We start from the raw sequence: 9,912 nt of genomic DNA on the forward strand, positions 1-9,912 counted from the left end.
AGATGGGAGTCAATGAGGAGAAGGTTAAGGGGGGATTGAATCGAGACGTTCCGAATGGGGGAAGGGTTTGCGATGGGAGATGGGAGTCAATGAGGTGAAGGTTAAGGGGGAGATTGAATCGAGACGTTCGAAATGGGGGAAGGGTTTGCGATGGGAGTCAATGAGGAGAAGGTTAAGGGAGAGATTGAATCGAGATGTTCCCAATGGGGGTAGGGTTTGCGATGGGAGTCAATGAGGAGAAGGTTAAGGGGGAGATTGAATCGAGACGTTCCAAATGGGGGAAGGGTTTGCGATGGGAGATGGGAGTCAATGAGGAGAAGGTTAAGGGGGAGATTGAATCGAGACGTTCCAAATGGGGGAAGGGTTTGCGATGGGAGTCAATGAGGAGATGGTTAAGGGGGAGATTGAATCGAGACGTTCCAGATGGGGGAAGGGTTTGCGATGGGAGTCAATGAGGAGAAGGTTAAGGGGGAGATTGAATCGAGACGTTCCGAATGGGGGAATGGTTTGCGATGGGAGATGGGAGTCAATGAGGAGGAGGTTAAGGGGGAGATTGAATCGAAACGTTCCAAATGGGGGAAGGGTTTGCGATGGGAGTGCATGAGGAGAAGGTTAAGGGGGAGATTGAATCGAGACGTTCCGAATGGGGGAAGGGTTTGCGATGGGAGATGGGAGTCAATGAGGAGAAGGTTAAGGGGGAGATTGAATCGAGACGTTCCAAATGGTGGAAGGGTTTGCGATGGGAGACGGGAGTCAATGAGGAGAAGGTTAAGGGGGAGATTGAATCGAGACGTTCCAAATGGGGGAAGGGTTTGCGATGGGACACGGGAGTCAATGAGGAGAAGGTTAAGGGGGAGATTGAATCGAGACTTTCCAAATGGGGGCAGGGTTTGCGATGGGAGATGGGAGTCAATGAGCAGAAGGTTAAGGGAGAGATTGAATCGAGGCGTTCCAAATGGGGGAAGGGTTTGCGATGGGAGATGGGAGTCAATGAGGAGAAGGTTAAGGGGGAGATTGAATCGAGACGTTCCGAATGGGGGAAGGGTTTGCGATGGGAGATGGGAGTCAATGTGGAGAAGGTTAAGGGGGAGATTGAATCGAGACGTTCCAAATGGGGGAAGGGTTTGCGATGGGAGACGGGAGTCAATGACGAGAAGGTTAAGGGGGAGACTGAATCGAGACGTTCCCAATGGGGGAAGGGTTTGCGATGGGAGTCGATGAGGAGAAGGTTAAGGGGGAGATTGAATCGAGACGTTCCAAATGGGGGAAGGGTTTGCGATGGGAGATGGGAGTCAATGAGGAGACGGTTAAGGGGGAGATTGAATCGAGACGTTCCCAATGGGGGAAGGGTTTGCGATGGGAGACGGGAGTCAATGAGGAGAAGGTTCAGGGGGAGATTGAATCGAGACGTTCCCAATGGGGGAAGGGTTTGCGATGGGAGTCAATGAGGAGATGATAAGGGGGAGATTGAATCGAGACATTCCAAATGGGGGAAGGGTTTGCAATGGGAGATGGGAGTCAATGAGGAGAAGGTTAACGGGGAGATTGAATCGTGACGTTCCGAATGGGGGAAGGGTTTACGATGGGAGATGGGAGTCAATGAGGAGAAGGTTAAAGGGGAGATTGAATCGAGACGTTCCCAATGGGGGAAGGGTTTGCGATGGGAGATGGGAGTCAATGAGGAGAAGGTTAAGGGGGAGATTGAATCGAGGCGTTCCAAATGGAGGAAGGGTTTGCGATGGGTGATGGGAGTCAATGAGGAGATGGTTAAGGGGGAGATTGAATCTAGACGTTCCCAATGGGGGAGGGGTTTGCGATTGGAGATGGGAGTCAATGAGGAGAAGGTTAAGGGGGAGATTGAATCGAGACGTTCCCAATGGGGGAAGGGTTTGCGATGGGTGATGGGAGTCAATGAGGAGATGGTTAAGGGGGAGATTGAATCTAGACGTTCCCAATGGGGGAGGGGTTTGCGATGGGAGATGGGAGTCAATGAGGAGAAGGTTAAGGGGGAGATTGAATCGAGACGTTCCCAATGGGGGAAGGGTTTGCGATGGGAGATGGGAGTCAATGAGGAGAAGGTTAAGGGGAGATTGAATCGAGAAGTTCCAAATGGGGGAAGGGTTTGCGATGGGAGATGGGAGTCAATGAGGAGATGGTTAAGAGGGAGATTGAATCGAGACGTTCCCAATGGGGGAAGGGTTTGCGATGGGAGATGGGAGTCAATGAGGAGAAGGTTAAGGGGGATATTGAATCGAGGCTTTCCCAATGGGGGAAGCGTTTGCGATGGGAGATGGGAGTCAATGAGGAGAAGGTTAAGGGGGAGATTGAATCGAGACGTTCCAAATGGAGGAAGGGTTTGTGATGGGAGCTGGGAGTCAAGGAGGAGAATGTTAAGGGGGAGATTGAATTGAGACGTTCCAAATGCGGGAAGGGTTTGCGATGGGAGTCAATGAGGAGAAGGTTAAGGGGGAGATTGAATCGAGACGTTCCCAATGGGGGAAGGGTTTGCGATGGGAGATGGGAGTCAATGAAGGGAAGGTTAAGGGGGAGATTGAATCGTGACGTTCCAAATGGGGGAAGGGTTTGCGATGGGTGATGGGAGTCAATGAGGAGAAGGTTAAGGGGGAGATTGAATCGAGACGTTCCAAATGGGGGAAGGGTTTGCGATGGGTGATGGGAGTCAATGAGGAGAAGGTTAAGGGGGAGATTGAATCGAGACGTTCCAAATGGGGGAAGGGTTTGCGATGGGAGTCAATGAGGAGAAGGTTTCGGGGGAGATTGAATCGAGACGTTCCAAATGGGGGAAGGGTTTGCGATGGGAGACGGGAGTCAATGAGGAGAAGGTTAAGGGGGAGATTGAATCGAGACGTTCCCAATGGGGGAAGGGTTTGCGATGGGAGATGTGAGTCAATGAGGAGAATGTTAAGGGGGAGATTGAATCTAGACGTTCCCAATGGGGGAAGGGTTTGCGATGGGAGATGTGAGTCAATGAGGAGAAGGTTAAGGGGGAGATTGAATCGAGACGTTCCCAATGGGGGAAGGGTTTGCGATGGGAGATGGGAGTCAATGAGGAGAAGGTTAAGGGGGAGATTGAATCGAGGCGTTCCAAATGGAGACAGGGTTTGCGATGGGTGATGGGAGTCAATGAGGAGATGGTTAAGGGGGAGATTGAATCTAGACGTTCCCAATGGGGGAAGGGTTTGCGATGGGAGATGTGAGTCAATGAGGAGAAGGTTAAGGGGGAGATTGAATCGAGACGTTCCCAATGGGGGAAGGGTTTGCGATGGAAGATGGGAGTCAATGAGGAGAAGGTTAAGGGGGAGATTGAATCGAGACGTTCCAAATGGGGGAAGGGTTTGCGATGGGAGATGGGAGTCAATGAGGAGATGGTTAAGGGGGAGATTGAATCGAGACGTTCCCAATGGGGGAACGGTTTGCGATGGGAGATGGGAGTCAATGAGGAGAAGGTTAAGGGGGAGATTGAATCGAGACGTTCCCAATGGGGGAAGGGTTGCGATGGGAGATGGGAGTCAATGAGGAGAAGGTTAAGGGGGAGATTGAATCGAGGCGTTCCAAATGGAGGAAGGGTTTGCGATGGGTGATGGGAGTCAATGAGGAGATGGTTAAGGGGGAGATTGAACCTAGACGTTCCCAATGGGGGAAGGGTTTGCGATGGGAGATGTGAGTCAATGAGGAGAAGGTTAAGGGGGAGATTGAATCGAGATGTTCCCAATGGGGGTAGGGTTTGCGATGGGAGTCAATGAGGAGAAGGTTAAGGGGGAGATTGAATCGAGACGTTCCAAATGGGGGAAGGGTTTGCGATGGGAGATGGGAGTCAATGAGGAGAAGGTTAAGGGGGAGATTGAATCGAGACGTTCCAAATGGGGGAAGGGTTTGCGATGGGAGTCAATGAGGAGATGGTTAAGGGGGAGATTGAATCGAGACGTTCCAAATGGGGGAAGGGTTTGCGATGGGAGTCAATGAGGAGAAGGTTAAGGGGGAGATTGAATCGAGACGTTCCCAATGGGGAAAGGGTTTGCGATGGGAGATGGGAGTCAATGAGGAGAAGGTTTAGGGGGAGATTGAATCGAGTTGTTCGAAATGGGGGAAGGATTTGCGATGGGAGTCAATGGGGAGGAGGTTAAGGGGGAAATTGAATCGAGACGTTCCAAATGGGGTAAGGGTTTGTGATGGGAGACGGGAGTCAATGAGGAGAAGGTTAAGGGGGAGATTGAATCGAGACGTTCCAAATGGGGGAAGGGTTTGCGATGGGAGATGGGAGTCAATGAGGAGAAGGTTAAGGGGGGATTGAATCGAGACGTTCCGAATGGGGGAAGGGTTTGCGATGGGAGATGGGAGTCAATGAGGTGAAGGTTAAGGGGGAGATTGAATCGAGACGTTCGAAATGGGGGAAGGGTTTGCGATGGGAGTCAATGAGGAGAAGGTTAAGGGAGAGATTGAATCGAGATGTTCCCAATGGGGGTAGGGTTTGCGATGGGAGTCAATGAGGAGAAGGTTAAGGGGGAGATTGAATCGAGACGTTCCAAATGGGGGAAGGGTTTGCGATGGGAGATGGGAGTCAATGAGGAGAAGGTTAAGGGGGAGATTGAATCGAGACGTTCCAAATGGGGGAAGGGTTTGCGATGGGAGTCAATGAGGAGATGGTTAAGGGGGAGATTGAATCGAGACGTTCCAAATGGGGGAAGGGTTTGCGATGGGAGTCAATGAGGAGAAGGTTAAGGGGGAGATTGAATCGAGACGTTCCCAATGGGGAAAGGGTTTGCGATGGGAGATGGGAGTCAATGAGGAGAAGGTTTAGGGGGAGATTGAATCGAGTTGTTCGAAATGGGGGAAGGATTTGCGATGGGAGTCAATGGGGAGGAGGTTAAGGGGGAAATTGAATCGAGACGTTCCAAATGGGGGAAGGGTTTGTGATGGGAGACGGGAGTCAATGAGGAGAAGGTTAAGGGGGAGATTGAATCGAGACGTTCCAAATGGGGGAAGGGTTTGCGATGGGAGATGGGAGTCAATGAGGAGAAGGTTAAGGGGGGATTGAATCGAGACGTTCCGAATGGGGGAAGGGTTTGCGATGGGAGATGGGAGTCAATGAGGTGAAGGTTAAGGGGGAGATTGAATCGAGACGTTCGAAATGGGGGAAGGGTTTGCGATGGGAGTCAATGAGGAGAAGGTTAAGGGAGAGATTGAATCGAGATGTTCCCAATGGGGGTAGGGTTTGCGATGGGAGTCAATGAGGAGAAGGTTAAGGGGGAGATTGAATCGAGACGTTCCAAATGGGGGAAGGGTTTGCGATGGGAGATGGGAGTCAATGAGGAGAAGGTTAAGGGGGAGATTGAATCGAGACGTTCCAAATGGGGGAAGGGTTTGCGATGGGAGTCAATGAGGAGATGGTTAAGGGGGAGATTGAATCGAGACGTTCCAGATGGGGGAAGGGTTTGCGATGGGAGTCAATGAGGAGAAGGTTAAGGGGGAGATTGAATCGAGACGTTCCGAATGGGGGAATGGTTTGCGATGGGAGATGGGAGTCAATGAGGAGGAGGTTAAGGGGGAGATTGAATCGAAACGTTCCAAATGGGGGAAGGGTTTGCGATGGGAGTGCATGAGGAGAAGGTTAAGGGGGAGATTGAATCGAGACGTTCCGAATGGGGGAAGGGTTTGCGATGGGAGATGGGAGTCAATGAGGAGAAGGTTAAGGGGGAGATTGAATCGAGACGTTCCAAATGGTGGAAGGGTTTGCGATGGGAGACGGGAGTCAATGAGGAGAAGGTTAAGGGGGAGATTGAATCGAGACGTTCCAAATGGGGGAAGGGTTTGCGATGGGACACGGGAGTCAATGAGGAGAAGGTTAAGGGGGAGATTGAATCGAGACTTTCCAAATGGGGGCAGGGTTTGCGGTGGGAGATGGGAGTCAATGAGCAGAAGGTTAAGGGAGAGATTGAATCGAGGCGTTCCAAATGGGGGAAGGGTTTGCGATGGGAGATGGGAGTCAATGAGGAGAAGGTTAAGGGGGAGATTGAATCGAGACGTTCCGAATGGGGGAAGGGTTTGCGATGGGAGATGGGAGTCAATGTGGAGAAGGTTAAGGGGGAGATTGAATCGAGACGTTCCAAATGGGGGAAGGGTTTGCGATGGGAGACGGGAGTCAATGACGAGAAGGTTAAGGGGGAGACTGAATCGAGACGTTCCCAATGGGGGAAGGGTTTGCGATGGGAGTCGATGAGGAGAAGGTTAAGGGGGAGATTGAATCGAGACGTTCCAAATGGGGGAAGGGTTTGCGATGGGAGATGGGAGTCAATGAGGAGACGGTTAAGGGGGAGATTGAATCGAGACGTTCCCAATGGGGGAAGGGTTTGCGATGGGAGACGGGAGTCAATGAGGAGAAGGTTCAGGGGGAGATTGAATCGAGACGTTCCCAATGGGGGAAGGGTTTGCGATGGGAGTCAATGAGGAGATGATAAGGGGGAGATTGAATCGAGACATTCCAAATGGGGGAAGGGTTTGCAATGGGAGATGGGAGTCAATGAGGAGAAGGTTAACGGGGAGATTGAATCGTGACGTTCCGAATGGGGGAAGGGTTTACGATGGGAGATGGGAGTCAATGAGGAGAAGGTTAAAGGGGAGATTGAATCGAGACGTTCCCAATGGGGGAAGGGTTTGCGATGGGAGATGGGAGTCAATGAGGAGAAGGTTAAGGGGGAGATTGAATCGAGGCGTTCCAAATGGAGGAAGGGTTTGCGATGGGTGATGGGAGTCAATGAGGAGATGGTTAAGGGGGAGATTGAATCTAGACGTTCCCAATGGGGGAGGGGTTTGCGATTGGAGATGGGAGTCAATGAGGAGAAGGTTAAGGGGGAGATTGAATCGAGACGTTCCCAATGGGGGAAGGGTTTGCGATGGGTGATGGGAGTCAATGAGGAGATGGTTAAGGGGGAGATTGAATCTAGACGTTCCCAATGGGGGAGGGGTTTGCGATGGGAGATGGGAGTCAATGAGGAGAAGGTTAAGGGGGAGATTGAATCGAGACGTTCCCAATGGGGGAAGGGTTTGCGATGGGAGATGGGAGTCAATGAGGAGAAGGTTAAGGGGAGATTGAATCGAGAAGTTCCAAATGGGGGAAGGGTTTGCGATGGGAGATGGGAGTCAATGAGGAGATGGTTAAGAGGGAGATTGAATCGAGACGTTCCCAATGGGGGAATGGTTTGCGATGGGAGATGGGAGTCAATGAGGAGAAGGTTAAGGGGGATATTGAATCGAGGCTTTCCCAATGGGGGAAGCGTTTGCGATGGGAGATGGGAGTCAATGAGGAGAAGGTTAAGGGGGAGATTGAATCGAGACGTTCCAAATGGAGGAAGGGTTTGTGATGGGAGCTGGGAGTCAAGGAGGAGAATGTTAAGGGGGAGATTGAATTGAGACGTTCCAAATGCGGGAAGGGTTTGCGATGGGAGTCAATGAGGAGAAGGTTAAGGGGGAGATTGAATCGAGACGTTCCCAATGGGGGAAGGGTTTGCGATGGGAGATGGGAGTCAATGAAGGGAAGGTTAAGGGGGAGATTGAATCGTGACGTTCCAAATGGGGGAAGGGTTTGCGATGGGTGATGGGAGTCAATGAGGAGAAGGTTAAGGGGGAGATTGAATCGAGACGTTCCAAATGGGGGAAGGGTTTGCGATGGGTGATGGGAGTCAATGAGGAGAAGGTTAAGGGGGAGATTGAATCGAGACGTTCCAAATGGGGGAAGGGTTTGCGATGGGAGTCAATGAGGAGAAGGTTTCGGGGGAGATTGAATCGAGACGTTCCAAATGGGGGAAGGGTTTGCGATGGGAGACGGGAGTCAATGAGGAGAAGGTTAAGGGGGAGATTGAATCGAGACGTTCCCAATGGGGGAAGGGTTTGCGATGGGAGATGTGAGTCAATGAGGAGAATGTTAAGGGGGAGATTGAATCTAGACGTTCCCAATGGGGGAAGGGTTTGCGATGGGAGATGTGAGTCAATGAGGAGAAGGTTAAGGGGGAGATTGAATCGAGACGTTCCCAATGGGGGAAGGGTTTGCGATGGGAGATGGGAGTCAATGAGGAGAAGGTTAAGGGGGAGATTGAATCGAGGCGTTCCAAATGGAGACAGGGTTTGCGATGGGTGATGGGAGTCAATGAGGAGATGGTTAAGGGGGAGATTGAATCTAGACGTTCCCAATGGGGGAAGGGTTTGCGATGGGAGATGTGAGTCAATGAGGAGAAGGTTAAGGGGGAGATTGAATCGAGACGTTCCCAATGGGGGAAGGGTTTGCGATGGAAGATGGGAGTCAATGAGGAGAAGGTTAAGGGGGAGATTGAATCGAGACGTTCCAAATGGGGGAAGGGTTTGCGATGGGAGATGGGAGTCAATGAGGAGATGGTTAAGGGGGAGATTGAATCGAGACGTTCCCAATGGGGGAACGGTTTGCGATGGGAGATGGGAGTCAATGAGGAGAAGGTTAAGGGGGAGATTGAATCGAGACGTTCCCAATGGGGGAAGGGTTTGCGATGGGAGATGGGAGTCAATGAGGAGAAGGTTAAGGGGGAGATTGAATCGAGGCGTTCCAAATGGAGGAAGGGTTTGCGATGGGTGATGGGAGTCAATGAGGAGATGGTTAAGGGGGAGATTGAACCTAGACGTTCCCAATGGGGGAAGGGTTTGCGATGGGAGATGTGAGTCAATGAGGAGAAGGTTAAGGGGGAGATTGAATCGAGACGTTCCCAATGGGGGAAGGGTTTGCGATGGGAGATGGGAGTCAATGAGGAGAAGGTTAAGGGGGAGATTGAATCGAGGCGTTCCAAATGGGGGAAGGGTTTGCGATGGGAGTCAATGAGGAGAAGGTTAAGGGGAGATTGAATCGAGACGTTCCAAATGGGGGAAGGGTTTGCGATGGGAGATGGGAGTCAATGAGGAGAAGGTTAAGGGGGAGATTGAATCGAGACGTTCCCAATGGGGGAAGCGTTTGCGATGGGAGACGGGAGTCAATGAGGAGAAAGTTAAGGGGGAGATTGAATCGAGACGTTCCCAATGGGGGAAGGGTTTGCGATGGGAGATGGGAGTCAATGAGGAGAAGGTTAAGGGGGAGATTGAATCGAGGCGTTCCAAATGGGGGAAGGGTTTGCGATGGGAGATGGGAGTCAATGAGGAGAAGGTTAATGGGGAGATTGAATCGAGACGTTCCCAATGGGGGAATGGTTTGCGATGGGAGATGGGAGTCAATGAGGAGAAGGTTAAGGGGGAGATTGAATCGACGCGTTCCAAGTGGGGGAATGGTTTGCGATGGGAGTCAATGAGGAGAAGGTTAAGGGGGAGATTGAATCGAGACGTTCCCAATGGGGGAAGGATTTGCGATGGGACATCACAGAGCCAGCACGGGAAGGTTTGGGGCAGATAGGCCGGTGAGTAGTGAGATTCGCTCTCGTCCTCATGACGTTCCTCCATTTGTGTTCCCTCCTTCCCGCCCCTACCCCGTGTCCCCCCCCCTCTTCTCCTCCACCATCCGGCTCCCCGGAAACATCCCCCACCCCCCTCGCCCGCCTTACCTGCACAGTACGATCCCAGACGGCAAAATGTTCAGCAAGAAATGCTGCAAAGGATTCTGCATTGACATCCTGAAACGCCTGGCCAGGGCAAACTCCTTCTCCTACGACCTCTACCTCGTCACCAACGGCAAGCACGGCACGAAGATTCACGGCATTTGGAACGGCCTGATTGGTGAGGTAAGATGGCGGCTTGACCTTTGACATCTGTGGCCCCCATGCCCCCCCCCCGACCCCCCCGTCCCACCCCCCGCGCCCACTAAGCCCCTCCCCTTCCCACCCAGTTCCTCAAGGCACTGGATGTGGACAAGGGTCACGGTGTCGACCGAGAGATAGGGGGGGATTT

At 52.0% G+C, this 9,912-nt stretch overlaps 1 protein-coding gene across 1 annotated transcript in view; it reads left to right on the forward strand.

The window, feature by feature from the left end:
* LOC140399682 (glutamate receptor ionotropic, NMDA 2D-like) overlaps positions 1 to 9,912 on the forward strand; it is a gene marked incomplete at its 5' end in the record, with an annotated part of 270,641 nt that overhangs the window by 200,088 nt on the left and 60,641 nt on the right. The window contains one exon of the mRNA XM_072489226.1: positions 9,578 to 9,746. Within this exon, the coding sequence (XP_072345327.1) occupies positions 9,578 to 9,746 (169 nt within the window). The remainder of the gene's footprint in view (positions 1 to 9,577; positions 9,747 to 9,912) is intronic.

The sequence above is a fragment of the Scyliorhinus torazame genome, chromosome 23 (genome assembly GCF_047496885.1).
Source record: "Scyliorhinus torazame isolate Kashiwa2021f chromosome 23, sScyTor2.1, whole genome shotgun sequence".
In the NCBI taxonomy this organism is placed as follows: Eukaryota; Metazoa; Chordata; class Chondrichthyes; order Carcharhiniformes; family Scyliorhinidae; genus Scyliorhinus; species Scyliorhinus torazame.